At 42.2% G+C, this 16016-nt stretch overlaps 1 protein-coding gene across 1 annotated transcript in view; it reads right to left on the bottom strand.

Annotated features, from left to right (window-relative positions):
- LOC308307313 (FERM and PDZ domain-containing protein 4-like) overlaps positions 1 to 16016 on the bottom strand; it is a gene marked incomplete at both ends in the record, with an annotated part of 44638 nt that overhangs the window by 8349 nt on the left and 20273 nt on the right. Inside the window, 7 exons of the mRNA XM_080752504.1 lie at positions 125 to 244; positions 605 to 736; positions 1940 to 2047; positions 3949 to 4053; positions 5860 to 5905; positions 8112 to 8214; positions 9301 to 9464. Of these exons, the coding sequence (XP_080608630.1) occupies positions 125 to 244; positions 605 to 736; positions 1940 to 2047; positions 3949 to 4053; positions 5860 to 5905; positions 8112 to 8214; positions 9301 to 9464 (778 nt within the window). The remainder of the gene's footprint in view (positions 1 to 124; positions 245 to 604; positions 737 to 1939; positions 2048 to 3948; positions 4054 to 5859; positions 5906 to 8111; positions 8215 to 9300; positions 9465 to 16016) is intronic.

Genomic DNA, 16016 nt, shown 5'->3' with positions numbered 1-16016 from the left:
TAGGAGGATTCTGCCCGACAGTGACGTTATGCACCAAAGAATAACCATGTTAATGCATGTGAATAAATCTGGACTTTAGACCCATCACAGGCTATAGAAACACGGATCTGTTGATGATATTCACCTGAACATAGAGGTACTCAAACGCTACCGCATCTCTCCTGAGCAGATCTATAGGGTCCTTTGGGACGAAGCTGATGCGAAAGAAGCATTTCATCTTGTGGGAACCTGGCCTCTTTGTCACCTAGAACATAAATTAAAACAGGAGATGTCTCATTAGTGGCAGGATGTTGTGATGGCGACGAAGTTAACGCAATGCGCCAGCGCCACTATTTCCTGGCGTACATTTAGTTTTAATTTGATACAGGATTGATCAACGTCCAATCTTTTACTATGTAAAGATGCACGTCATTACAGTTGCATCTGCAGATTTGTCATTTTGGTGATGGTGGACCTGCATGGCATTATCCATTGCTCTCTGACCTTTCCCGATTCAATCGCGTTTGTCCTCTTAGTAACTATGAATAGGGGTCAAAAACAGTTAAACTGTAATGTGAAGGGAAAACTAATATCCTATTAGTGGGTTCGCTCGCAGAAGCCTCACCTGAGATAACATCTCTTGCTCATGCAGGAGCATGAGTTTGCTGGCGGAGCCCTCCGCCCTGTGCTCCAGCATCAGGGAGAAATGCTCGATGCTCTTAATGGATAGCTTTTCTTGCAGGGTCAGGATCACATCCTTTAACACAGACACATTCATTATTAATACCACGTGTGTGCACCATGTATGCATTTTTTGCATTCCACATGTGCACACCACTGCCACGCGTTAAAGCACACGTGCAGGATGTCGTGACCATACACGGCATGAACAAATCATCAACTATTGATTATCTCCTGACGATTATTGAAAAAGAATCTAGCAATCTACAAGCTCACAATGTGTGACATGGCATGGTGTTGAGCAGGGACGTGCAGAGAATGTTCGAGAGGCAGGGACTGAAATTCCCTAAAAGGGCACTTTTGTGGATCTACAAGCTCACAACACGTTGCACGTTGAGAGCTTGTAGATCAGCTATTTTCAGGGCGCCACCCTGCACTCTTTAGCTACTGGAGATGCGGGTGTACAACATGGATTCCTATACACTACACAGAGGACAAATTCGTTCAACTTAAAATGCTGCGTTCACGTTCAGGAGAGTTAGGAATAAGGCAATTCTCCTGAATGCTGCCTTCGTGGAAAGAGGGGGAATTTTCTTTTCTTTCGCCAGAGTAAATGCTGCATCCATGCATGGTCTGGAGAGACCAATTTTCAACATATATTTTTTTACATTTTGGGAAAAGTTGATTATCAATTATCTTCTTTAAATTCTTCATATTTTATCGGTGCAGCACTGTGAGATTGTATATCTGCTATTTTTCAATAGTTAAATAATGTGTAATAATGCGTTCTCAGTCTAAATGCGTTCCCTCCCCCGCAGTGAATCCTTGTACCCAGGGCCCAGAATTTGGTGCGACACCATTGAAAAATATTCGAGAGTTGAGGCCTGCTGTCAGCGTGCAGAAGAAATATGACACAGCCGATGTTTGCAAGATTAGCTGTGGACTTTCTCTCTCTCTCTCTCTCTCTCTCTCTCTCTCTCTCTCTCTCTAACACACACACACACACACACACACACACACACACACACACACACACACACACACACACACACACACACACACACACACGCAGGGCTGAAGTCATGAACGAATAATAATAGTAGTCTAGATAGGATTCTGTAGGCCAGTATGATTAAAGGGAGCTTACATTTTGAGAACAATACTCTGTGTATTGCACTGATGGAACAAGAACACTGTTCAAATGAACATTGACTGGTTGCTGGTACAATGCACCGTCAGAGCATTTCACAGTGAACCCCAGGAACTGGCAGCCACCTACCTTAATGGATGTGTTGCTGTCGAATTTAAACGATTTAGTCTGCCCATTCTCCAGGTACACCTTAAGAACATTTGGCATGAAGAGAAGGGAGTTGTCCTTCACCGTTTCCTGGTGATAGAATGTGAGTACGAGACATAAATCACACTTTTATTATCAGTATCATTATTGATCAGTGGATTACACTGTTCTAGTGTCAGAGGGAGCTGTCGTGGTAAATGTCATAATTTAAATGATTTCTTGGGTGGAATTTATTGAACATTCAAAGTCAGTGAAGGTGGCCGTGTGTTCAACATACACCAGATACCGTAAGTAAAGATGATATGTGATATATTACATGATACATTTTAACCTCAGTAATAAACCAAAACTGATTGTGTGAATTCATCCACAATACTGCCTGGGGTTGACATTAGCAAGGGCATGCATGCGGTCGCAACGGGTTCCTAAAGCCAAATCAAATGGGTTCAGAGCTGAGCCAAGTCTCCTGAGGAGGCGTGTCTTAAGCTTATCCTGGAGACCTGGTAAGGAGTCTCCGAACATAAAAACAGATGATGACTGTATTATGCATGCTGTATATTGTACACATTAATAATGAAACCAATATTACACGAGAGGGTGTGCTTTACAGTGGTTATTAGAACGACAGCGTTGCTGCAGGAACAAGGCGATAGCCGAGTTCCGTAAGCAGCGCTGAGATAGCTATATTAACCAAAAAAAAAGAAAACAGATTAGTATGTGAACAGTCACAGCTTGTCTGTATGTTGTATCTCTGTCTGTCACGCCTGACACTGTGGTTCTATGGGTTTGTCGCTCTGACATCATGCTCTGATGTCACTGTGATGTCACACTAACAGAATCCCTTTTATGCCCATATATGGAGTTCCCTCATCAATATTAAGCCCATATCTAACAGGACTTCATATGGGAATGCCCAATTGCCCATATATGGAGGCCATATTGGCCACATACCACACTAACAGAATCCATTATGGCCAAGACAGATGGCCAAGACAGCCCATATCTGTGTGGCTGGTTCTACAGGTAGGGATCTTCATGTATGGGCATAAAAGGGTATGATGTCAGATGTCATAGTCATCATAGGACTTTAACGAATAACTGAGTAAGCATGTTTGGGCTCTCACAGCATATCTCAATATAGAGTACCCGGATCTCAATATATGGGTACCAGGGGTCTCCATATATAGGTAACTGGTCCGATATACATCACTGGCCAGATGGCCAAGAATTGGCGCGACCTCGCCCTAAAGGGGCGAGGTCGCCCTAGTTATAAATACAGTATACCGTATTTTCCGGACTATAAGGCGCACTTAAAAGCCTTTAATTTTCTCAAAAAACGACAGTGCGCCTTATAGTCCAGTGCGCCTTATATATGGATCATTCATTGACATTGACATTCCCTTTAGCACAGCTCCATCTGTTGGATGCATAAACATAACGGTAGCGTCTATTATGTGCGCCTTATAGTCCGGTGCGCCTTATATATGAAAACAGTTCGAAAATAAACCATTCATTGACAGTGCGCCTTATAGTCCGGTGCGCCTTATAGTCCGGAAAATACGGGTAATGCTTTATGTAAATCATCCAGTAAATAAGGAATCTCCCACTCTGTCTGTCTGTCTGTCATTGCTAGTGGAGGAGGGAAGGAGACAGAAGGACATAGTATTTATGTTTTTATTATGCATGCCTTTCTATCTATTTGACTGAAGCCTCTAAAGTCTTGTATTTTCAACACAGCAGCTTTAAGGATTCCAGTCAGTGCCAAGCCAAATTTATACTCCATTGTGGCGTTAGAGTTGCACGCCAAAAATAGCCGCCCTACAAGCTCAGAATGCGTCACGCATGCAACACGTTGTGAGCTTGTAGATTGTCTATTTTCGGTGCATGACAGAGCAAGAGAACAACGGAGCATAAATTAGGCAGTTGTGATTGTCCCCTGTGTGCAACCTTTGATGTGTTGTAGAGAATGAGTCTGTGTTCTGTGGACTTACTGGGACCTGGCCGTTGATGATGACTTCTTCAGCAAAGCGGACTTTAACAGGATTAGACTTTAACTTGGCCTTTTTGGCTGCACTGATGAAGGCAGATTTGGGTGACTTAAGAAAGGGGGTGAAAAACACAAAGGAAAAAGGACTGTTAAGCCTAAATTATAGGCCCTCCGGTTATTTTCGTTCACCAAGATTATCTGCTGTGCTGCATTTAGTTGGAAATCTTTTATTTCCGGAAACATGCGGACATAAGCCCTATTTTTATAAGACATAAGCCCTATTTTATACTTCATTGTACAATGCGCATTGTGATGAGTTGTGAGCTTGTAGATTTGCTACTTTTAAAACATTTTTGAAAATGGAAAGTGGGACTGAGTTACTAGGTCCCAAGGTGGAGGGGCCAGCTCACTGCGAGCTTGTGTAGATCTGCTATTTTTGAAAAGTCGTGAAATGTACAAATCTTTGAATATATGTATTTTTTAAGCGAACATTTGTTACTCAAATTTTGCTTCTGAGGGTCCCTGGAACTAAATATTTTGATATGGAGGGGATTCGTGGTTTGGTGCGACACCCCTGGCCAGGGTGAAAGTGGTTAACGCATTTGTCCCCTTCAGATATGCTGCAGTCATGGGTGATGAGTCATGCACTTCTATGGCTCTATACAGTAGGATGCAAGGACACACTCGCGTCCTTTGAACATAAGCATTTTCATTAGAACCTCCCATTTCTCCAGTCTGTAGCCTACTGTCATGATTAAAGTGGCCATTCATGAGATGAAGGACACTCCCTCTGGTGCAGTGTCATTGAGCTTACTTAGCAAAGTCTGCTGAATGAAAGCAATTACAGTCAGGATTAGAAGAAACCAAAGAGTATAGCTGTTTCTCAAGTGGATGCCTCTCTGGCTTCCCCCTTGAATGTAGTATGTCATTTTGAATTAATCAAACTGTAAAGGGTCTTCACAAGTGAAAAGCCAAAACTGGGTGCTATTCATTTCAGTGTGGAATATTCCTGTGGTGTTGCTGCTTATTTAATTTTCTCCACACCATGCAAATTACCATTAAGTCTGTCTTTTCCATGAACAAACACAATTCAACATAATGAAATATAATAGAAACATAATAGCATAAAATGTTTTGGTATTGAGACGCTTGCCCAATGTTGGTGGTTATTCAGACTCACCTGCTCAGAATTAAGGTTGTTGCACACTGCTGCGTTTTTTCAGCCGAATATAGGAGCGAATTTCGGAGCGTGTAAAAAAGAAAATCAACCTCACGTTATGTCAATCACGTTTGCACACTGCCGCCCGTTTCGTATTTATTTTCGGACCAGGGTTGATTTTTTCCGATTTTCACAACTGTCGCCACTGGGTCCTTTGCTCTCTCTCTTCTCTCTCTCTCTCTCCTTGGCCTGAAAAATGCTTTCGAGGATTTCGGATTTCCAAAATGCAACAAAAGAACGCAGTGCAGTGTGCAACCAGCTTTAGTTGGAATTTTTTCAGGATCCATTTCTTTATGGTAACTGTCAGCAGCAGCAGCAGCTGGTGGTTGGTGCACCACTGTGATGCCAGTAAATGTTGACATGGCAGGTTCATATCGGCTCTTTTGTACAGTAGGCTCTGATGTAGGGGACAAAGTACTGTTTGTAAGGACTTCAGTGTTTGAGCTCCCAACCTTACAGCATAGTCCTGGATATGGGTACAGTTCATTCCTTGCATCCACAAAGCATCTGCCATACACACACACACACACATACACACACACACACACACACACACACACACACACACACACACACACACACACACACACACACACACACACACACACACACACACACACACACACACACACACACACACAGTAATCCTCCTGTGGTTTGCACTGTGTGTTTGGAATGAATACTCTTGAAACTCACCGGGTACGGTTGAATGACTGTCAACACTATGGACTCCTTGCAGCTCCTGTAAGAAAGTACACACAAGCAAACACATTGTTATAGATATAGATTGAACCTGAACCCCTTTGTCATAGTAATTCATCAAAAAAAGGAAACATTTTCTGTCACGATTGAGAGCAATGTTTCTCTCAAGGTTTTGTTGTTATTGTTGAGATGGACAACAAGCTGAATTCAGTGATGCTTTGAAGTCACACCGTGCTTGAGGTGCAGTAGCCTGTAGTCCAGTATATTATCCCAGACACAGAGCTCAGTCAAGGCCAGTGTTGCCAGATGGGAAATGTTGAATTATCGTACCGGAGGCTCAGAATTATCGTATTTGACATGAAACTATCGTAAAAAAGTAATTTCACCAAAAAATATGTCTTTAGTGTAAGAAACAACCTTGTTTGAGACTCCTGTGTGACAAAAACGCATCACATAGGCTGCGTGAAGGCAGGAAACTTCCTGGAGCTTACACCAATAAAAGCCTGAAACTGGTCTGGAAAGACACAACAGGTGTTTTTAATGCTTCCAAGTACAGATCTAGGGTCAGATTGGCTGATTTCCTGGCTTATTTTGAGAAGCCAAAATGGATCCCGGATCAGCAGCCAGGGAATTTAGTAAATTCATGCTCTTTTGGCGATATGCAGAAATTATCGTACATTTGGGCATTTTTGGAATTATTGATCGTACATCGTACAGAGGGTCAGATTATCGTACAAATACGATAATTACCGTACATCTGGCAACACTGGTCAAGGCCAATGCAGCTGTGATGTAGCCTCACATGGGCATAGCCTAATTATTTCAGAGGACTAATCTACTGTTTACAAAACGCCGCACAGGTCATGTGAGGACTGAGCCCTCAGAGCCAGTCACTCTTAAGCGCCATTCGCACAAGTCACTCTTAAGCGCACAATAACTATAAAGATTACTAAAACTATATCGTTCACCCTTATATTTTTTAGTCGGTGTGAACACTGCCATCCACTTGACTATAGAACGATTTTTAAAACTATTCTTTTTATAGTTATAGTTATAGTTATAGTGCTCAGTGTGAATGGCCCTTTAGATCTGCATCAAAGCAGCGCTAATTTTGACAGCAGGTTTTTGTTTAGTTTTAGTCATATTCTTTTGAATAAAATGTCAGTCTTTCAGCCTAGTTTTAGCCTAGTTTTAGGTCGACTAAATATACATTTGATTTTGCCAACAGAAAAATTGGCAGGCGTCGTAATGCCTGATTTTACACTTGGTTGCATGCTGGAAATTGTATTTTCAGAGTGCCAACAACGGAGCGCAACGAAAAATAAAATTACCTGTTTTTTGTCCCTCCCTAACATTTAGTTTTTATTTGTTGATGAAATTGTCAATATATTTAGTCTCAGTTTTAGTCATCATAGCTTCATTTTCATTTAGGTTTCGTCAGTAAAAAAAGGTAATCGAACAGTTTTTGTTATAGTTTTAGTTGACAAAATTAACACTGCATCGGTGACATTCATCTATGGGAAATTTATAACACTAGCAAAATAGTGAATCATGGAGAATGGACACATCAGTACAATGCTGTACTGTATCTATCCTATTACTATCTTAAGCTTGTCAGTATACAGTAATTATTAAGGACATTTTATACGTCGGACACTGTAGGGCTTGTTTATTCGGGAAAATCAATTGTATTTCTGTCCAAGTAAAATTTCGAAAAAGTAAATGCTGTGGTGCCAACCCCCCCCCCCCAGGACCGGGATGGGTTTTTGAAGCAAACGTTGACAAGTTGCCAACTCTAGTACTGCAAGCTTGGGCCAACAAGTTCATGGCTCAACCAATGGGTTTGATGCATGGACTCGCTCATGGAGGTAGTTTGTGACATAGGACGCATGAAGTACACTAAAGAGTTTACAACTAAATTGTGAGGAAATAAATTAACCAGCACCTATTCTAATACGGGATAAGCTGCGACCATTCAAACATTTTGGATAGGCAGATTGAACGACCGAGCGACTGCCCAACAGAGACCATCCGTCTGATCCAAGGTCAGACAGGCAGACCGAACAACCAACCAACCAACCAACCAACCGACAGTGTGGTTCACAGTCGCTATGTGACTGCAGCAAAAAAAAATTCCAACCTCCAACAAGGCAGACAGTGTGTGCATAATTATCATGAACAATTATCTCCACAGCGTGTCTATAGCAGCAGGCAAAGTGACATCTCATCTTGGTGTGTTGTCGTACCTGACGAGGTCGATAACCCTCTCCCTGGGCGCTGAACTGACTGGCTCCTCGTTAATCATGATGATCTCGTCCCCGGGGACCAGCCTGCCCTCCGAAGGCCCCCCTGCCCAAACACCAAACAACAGTTAAGTGGTATGAATTGCAAGAAGGTCAAACCATTCTTCTTTATTGTCTCGGTTTCCTGCACTCTGGCCCAAGGCTGTTTGGGGGGTTGGGCGGACGGTGGGGGTTGGGGATTGGATGGGTAAAAATCGATGATTCATCACTGTAGCCGATTTTCTTTCTGGCTCAGTTTTTGCATTTTGTCTCCATCAGAGCCTCTGGTGATGATAGCCGTGGATGGAACGGCCTGCTGGTGTGTTAACCACTCGTATACGTACTTAAAGTTGGGATCCATTAGGATTTTAAAGATTCCGGTTCCTTGACCGTTAAGAGGGATCTACAAGCTCACACTGAGCTTGTAGATCTGCTATTGCTGGTGAATGCTCCTCTATTTTTGCAGAATGTTCACCTATTATGACATGCGCAGAACCGGGACGCTCACAGAGGCTATTCAGATGATAGAAAAGCCAGTGGGCCAATCATGTGATGTCTCTCCGCTCTGTGGGCCGGGGCTACTGAAGGATTGGCCCTCTCCACTATAGTGGCCACCCAGCCCCAAAACTATCCTAAAACGGGTGCAAAAGGAATTTGTCCCACTAATGGTCGGCCCACTGGGCATATGCCTGCTACAGGGTTCCCACACATCTTTACCAATTAATTTCCAAAACGTTACCAAAACTTTTCCAGAATATTTAACCCGATTTCCAGGACTATATAACAATAATTCAGCTCAATAGCGATTCGCTTACTCCTATGTGCAATGCCCAGAGACAGGTAGTGAAAATAGCCGATCTACATGCTCACAACGCCTCGCAGGCTATTTTCACAATTTCTGCCTCTAATATTTGACAATTTGGCCAATGTTTAATTTGTCATTTCAGAAGTATTAACAAAATCAATAACCAAAGACAATGCATAGATATTTTTTCCAGGACCTTCCAGGACCCTTGATCAATTCCAAAACTTTTCCAGTACTGGAAAAATATTTTTCTAATTTCAAAATATTTCCAGGAATTTCATGACCGTGGGAACCCTGCTGCTATGCCTGATGCCCAATCCACCCCCGGAGGTGAGCTGTGTTTATTACCTGGTGTGACTGAGCGAACCACCACCGGCTTCTCGCTGCCTGCCACGAAGCCAAAGCCCAGGACGGGGTCTCGTCTCATCTCCACCTTTCGGGGGGCTGGAGGCACAAACTTGTTGTCCCCGTCCAGACGAACCTCCTCCAGGGAGCTGCTCTGGGAGACGTGGCTGCGGTAGAGAAAGAAGAGCAGTGACACTTGAGCCTTAAAGGACAACTTTGTTTTTTTACAACAAGGGTTCATATTTTAGATTGTAATTAGAGAAAAGAAAAAGTGAGTGTTAAAATGTTTTCATTTGCTTTGTTCTATTGTTTTATCAAGTTTACTGTGCTAAAATGTGGGGCATGCGTACGCATGGGGGCATGCGTACAAGTGGCTAAATATGTATTTTTAGACACAATAAGCCAGCAGTTTCTTTTTGCTATTTACAGTAACACTTCTAGCCCCCATAAGTCACATCCAACCATTAAAGGTTGCGTTGTATCATGGGAATGGGCTTATTCTGTGTAAAATTACATATTTAGCCACTTGTACGCATGCCCCCAACCACTGGTATAAGAATCTCTAAAACAATGGAAAGAAGATATGAAATAATTTTAACACTCATCTTTTATATTCTTTAATTACAATCTAAAATATGAACCCTTGTTATAAAAAACTAATGTTGTCCTTTAATTTATTTATTATTGTTATTATTTGCCTTATTTGAGGCATTTGCATTACGTTAGAGTCAAACTCAGTTCTTTTCGGCGATTGACCCTGTTTTACGACAAAGGATAAATTTGCCATTAGTGTTGGGGAATGTTTGACAGATAGAAAGTGACACACATGAGTGTTAAGCAAGATATCAGTTGACAACTACTGTACTGCTGTACTGTACTTGTCAGGCTTGTCAGCATAATACGTTTCTACTTGAATGTAGGCCTAAGTCAATCAATATGTAATCCAAAAGAATAACCAAGCTCAGTGTTACATAGTGGCCGTAAGTCTTCAGAACGGGACAGCCGTAAATTTCACACTTTTAAATATGTGTTAATTGGATGTTTGGCAGTTAATATTATACAGTACCTAAAACGTTTAAGGCTGATCACAACATTTTCTCTGACATGAATAAATAGTGAGATGCCTCAGAATAGAAATTGTGGGCGATTGTCAAATGAGCTCCAGCAATTCTTTGTTTTCCTGTTGCCAGAGACTGTATACCCACTGTGTCTCTTTAACAGAGATAATATCAGCAGCAGTCTTAGCTTTTGTGATGGCGTGTTATAATGTGAGGGGAAGACATCATTATTATGTTCTCAAATACATTTCAGAGACCATCAGGGATGTGCAGAGAATCTTAGAGAGGCAGGGTCTGAAATTTCGAAAAGGGCCTTTTGATGAAAACATCGAAAATAGCAGACCTCCAAGCTCACAACGCGTTGGTTTGCTATTTTCGGTGCTTGATACCACACTGAATTAAGCATAATCAAGTCAATACTGGAAATGTGGTGTAATGGCATGCATTTCTACACAGATTATTATTTCAACATAAGATGCTGCATTCAAGTTCAGGAGAGTTTGGATAAGGCAATTCTCTTGAATGCTGCCTTCAGGTATGGCATGAAAAGAGGGCATTTGCATTTCTTTCACCATATAACTGCATTCATGGTCCTGAGAGGGCACTTTTTACAGACGGATAAAAGGGCAGGGGCTCAAGCCCCCTTTTGATGTCTATGTGTGCACGTGCCTGGAGACCATGCTCTAAGCCAGTGGTTCTCAACCTTTACAGGCTGTGACCCCCAAAATACTCATATTTGAACTGGGACCCCCCCCCCCCCCCCCCACATACAACTGAAAAGCACTTGGAATGGTAGGAGTTGAGGCAATACATTTTGTTTGACACGGTTCCACAGATAAATATTGTGAAGATTGCTTGCTGGGAACCAAATGGACCCTTTTGGGTCTGTAACTCTGAGAGAGTGCAAATGGAGGGTCCATTTTATTTCCATGCGTACATTCAGTGTTAAATTGATCATCGAATGGGGCCAGTGGCCTAACGCTTATCAAACTGGGAGTCTTTGTAATTAAAAAGTTTGAGAATCACTGCAGTAGAGATACTGCATAATAGCAGGGGTGTAAAGTAACTAAGTACATTTACTCAAGTACTGTACTTAAATACAATGTTATGATATTTGTTCTGTCTTTTTCTGCCTTTATTAGATGGTATACAGTAGTCTGACAGGAAATGGAGTGAGATGGGGAGGGATACGCTGCAACGGAGTCGAACCCTGTCGAACACTGTCAGGCTGCATCAGCAGCTTAGGTACCCGGACCGCTGCACACCAGCCATCCGGGCCCTTAATAATTACAGTTTTGAGGTATTTTTTACTTTACTGGAGTATTTCCAATTTTCAGTATCTTTGCTTCTACTCCACTTCATTTCAGAGGCAAATATTGTACTTTTACTCCAATACAATAATTTGAAAACTTAAGTTACTTGTTGATTTTGATTATTAAAATCCAAAACACACATTAACATTCAGTTTCGGCCATTTCCACTTGTAGATCTGCTATTTACAAAGGATTTATATACATTTCATATTTGAAAACTTGGGACAAATGGGACATTCTGCATAATGAGTACTTTCTACCTTTGTTGCTTTAAGTAGATTTTGATACCAATATTTTTGTACTTTTACTCAAGTAGGCCTACATTTTTAATTCTAGACTTTTACACCACTGCATAACAGTGATGCCTGCAGTGCTCTGGCCCCCACCTCTCCCACTGGCCAGTCACCCGGCCTGCCATTGATTTAACTGTCTGTGGTTTGAACCCTGTTTCACCCCTTGCTTCCTCATAACTCTCGTTGTTGTTTCCTTCTCTTTGTATCTATGGAAAATAGCACTAGCCAACTATTAGTTGGCAACTAGTCACTTGTAGTTTGTCCCTCTTTTACATATAGGCTACAGTTCATTTGAAAATGCATTTGAATGTTAAATATGCAAATATAGCATCAACAACTTGCACCAAACATTGTATCCAAGAAGTAAAGGTCCTATACCGGTCTCTCACATGTCTACTTTTTTAACAGTGGGGGTAATCCAAGCGATGTGTTGAAACAATATCTTTAAACCGCTCATTTTGTCAGCCAGTTAGTTCCATGTTTTTGTCAGCCTGTGGCCATTTCTCGCCCCGACCGCTTGGTGGCTTGCTGCACAGATTAATGGCGAGTCACATGTGCATATTACTACCTCCGTATCATTTCACTGGGAAAAACAAGCAATTCAAAAGTATTGTTTCAACACACCGCTTGGATTACCCCCGCCGATAAAAAAAAGTAGACACGTGAGAGATGGGTATAGGACCATTACTTTTTGGATACAATGTTTGGTGAAGGTAAGAATTGTCATAAACGTGGCGAACTATCCCCGGGAAAAACTCATATGGGCATGTAATGAGCAGAACCTCATCTCGGAGCTGTATAGCGGAGGGATTTTTTTTTTACTTGAGTATTTCTTCATTGCAGTATAGTATACTTTCACTTACAGTAAGTAAAACATTTTAGTACTTTTTACAGTACTGCATAACAGTGATGCCTGCGGTGCTGTGGCCCCCGTCCCAGCGTGCCACCTCTCTCACTGGCCTTCAGCAACCCTAGCTGCCATTGATTACCTGAAGGGAAACCATGGACTCTCTGTGGTTTGAACCCTGTTTCACCCCTTGCTTCAATTAGTCTGATCAATGTCAAACCCAATGCCCTCTTTAGTAAGACTCTGTTCCAGTATTCTTTGCTTTCTTGTGAAAACAAACAACATGCAGCTTTCGCTCTATAATTGTGCGTGCGTGTGCGTGCGTGCGTGCGTGCGCGCGCGCATGTGTGTACTCTCGCTGTAGAAGCAGCGGCAGAAGCATCTCCCCATGGTGCCGACAGAGTTGGTTAATTAGGGCCATGGGCAGGCAAGGCAGCGTGTAATTCACAGTTATTCTTGACACATGTTCCATTCGCCACTAAATACTAACAATTAATCTTTCAAGGCATGGGGAGAGACTGGCCTCTCTGGATGATGCAGCCCCATTACAAGCCCACAAACACTGAGGCTGCCACCTTTTAATCCCCATTTATACTTCGCCTTTTGGCGGTGTCACACACATACATTTTTGGGGGGCACGCGACCGTCATCAAAAGGCAGTGCTTGGGCATGGCCCTCGTGGATCAATGTTTGAAGAGGGGGGATTTTCACTTACGCCTTTATTTCAAGTGATATTTCAGGATGCAGGGCTTCACAATTTGATAAATATCAGAGAAAAACACTCATGTTAGACAATGCGGTCTGATGCCAGTCTATATGGAACAACCACAATGCAGTGAGTCAGGATTTCTTTGCATCATAGCCCTATTGGGTATGGATCTCACCTAAGCCTTAAACGGAATATGATATATACATATTATGTATGAGATTAATTTACTGAATTCTGGTCTTCGTCTATGTGTGTGTATATGGTACATGTGGTATTTTCCAGTTTGCATTAGCAGAACAAACACAATTAGAAAAGAAATTAATTTTTGAACGACCACATAGCCTAAGTTATAGCAGTTGAAAGACATCATTGTGAACCTTGTGCAGAAATAACCAAATTATGAACACACATGTAGGACCAGTAAGACTCCCTAATCGGGAGATAAGCGACCATCAGGTCGCATGTATATGTCACAGTTTTTGAGTTTCAGTGAAATTGAGAACAGGAGCGCTCGTCGTGCGACGCGGGGCGGAACAAGCGGTCGCTTTGAACAACAACAACGACAACGTAGCGTCGGCAGGAATGATAGCGCCTCACCCCACGAGGTTAGGGTTAGGGTTAGGGTTAGGGTTAGGCATAGTTTTACAGAGGTTAAGGTTAGGGTTAGGGTTAGAGTTAGGCATAGTAAGCTAATGGCTAAACACAGCCGAGCTAGGCTAGTGGATAAACAACGAAAGAGGTGTCGCAAACGAGTGACGTCATCGACTGCACAAGTGAATGGCTGTTGTCGCCATCTCATGGTGAATATGCAGAATTAAGTGCGCTGATAAGAGACCATCAAGGTGAATTGATCCAGGTGGTGTTAGGGGTGTGTGGTGAACGACAAAACGAGCGCTCTTACCCCAATCTCACTGACCCAAACTGACTGTAACAACATATACACTGCAAAAAGCAGAAGGGCAATGTCAAAATATGTGTTTTGACAAGGTTATGAGTTTCCTCATAACTCTCTTTGTTTCCTTCTCTTTTTATCTATGGAAAAATAAATAATGCAAATATGAAAATAGAGCATCAACACCTTTGACATGTACATAATGTGATTGGCAGGGCTGATGTTTAATAATCCAGCAATACCTGCAGTTCCAACTGCAAATATCAATAAAATGTCAACAGTTTGACTTATAGGCAACCCTTTTTCTTTAGTTGTGTCTAAATAACCATTCCAGGCCTTGTAAGCCCATGTCTATTTTCAGTTATAGTCATGAGGCAGTACAGTACAGCCGTGTCAATAATATATTGGTAAAATGTTCTTGTTTTTTTCTAAAAAAAACACAATTATCCCAAAATAGGACCCTTAGCCTCGACAGTCTGCAATTCTCTCTCTCTCTCTCTCTCTCTCTCTCTCTCTCTCTCTCTCTCTCTCTCTCTCTCACACACACACACACACACACACACACACACACACACACACACACACACACACACACACACATGTACGTACACACACACACACACACACACACACACACACACACACACACACACACACACACACACACACACACACACACACACACACACACACACACATATGCACACATGTACACACACTGCACACATGTACACACACACACACACACACACACACACACACACACACACACACACACACACACACACACACACACACACCTATGCACACACGTACGTACGTACACACACACACACACACACACACACACACACACACACACACACACACACACACACACACACACACACACACACACCTATGCACACACACACACACACACACACATACACAGAGAGAACATGCTGTTCTCCAACATAATGTAGAGCCAGACAGAGGAAGTACTTTTTGTATTTTCGTATTTGTCCTTTACTTACTTTGTTTTAAAATATAATGTTCTACACAGTTTTCCACAAAGAATATGTTAAATGTATTCTTAACTACCTATACAATTTTGACACAAGACAATAACCACTGAGCATAATAAACATTGATTACGTAAATACTCAAAGCATCCTTGTTCCATTCTATTGACTGTATAAAGTATAATGCATGATGGGTGACTGGTAACGATAACTCATCATCATAGTCACTCCATCAATACAGAACACACAACAACTGTATTGCAAGTAGATTCAGGTTGATGTTGTTGCTTTGTCACCTGAATCTCGCTTCCAAGACACTCTCACTTTGGATTTCTGCGAGTCAGTTCGATTCGTCACGTGACGCAGCACAACAGATTGTGCACAAAGGAGAACCATATGGTCCTGTGCATTCAGGAAGTGTGCAGTCTAATCCCCAACCATGGGCCACCTGCTAAAGATGGCTTGCCTCCCAACACGATGACAGCTTTACATCTAATGGTCCCTAATCATCCCCATTAGCTGCTAATGTAGCCCCGGCCCACACACATACACACACACACTACCCCATGCACACCACTCACAATCCACACCGTGGCTTCAGTG

The sequence above is a fragment of the Nannobrachium achirus genome (genome assembly GCF_963921795.1).
Source record: "Nannobrachium achirus genome assembly, chromosome: 22".
In the NCBI taxonomy this organism is placed as follows: domain Eukaryota; kingdom Metazoa; phylum Chordata; class Actinopteri; order Myctophiformes; family Myctophidae; genus Nannobrachium; species Nannobrachium achirus.
Note: the sequence above shows the minus strand (reverse complement) of the source record. Positions and strands in the feature narration are given on the sequence as shown.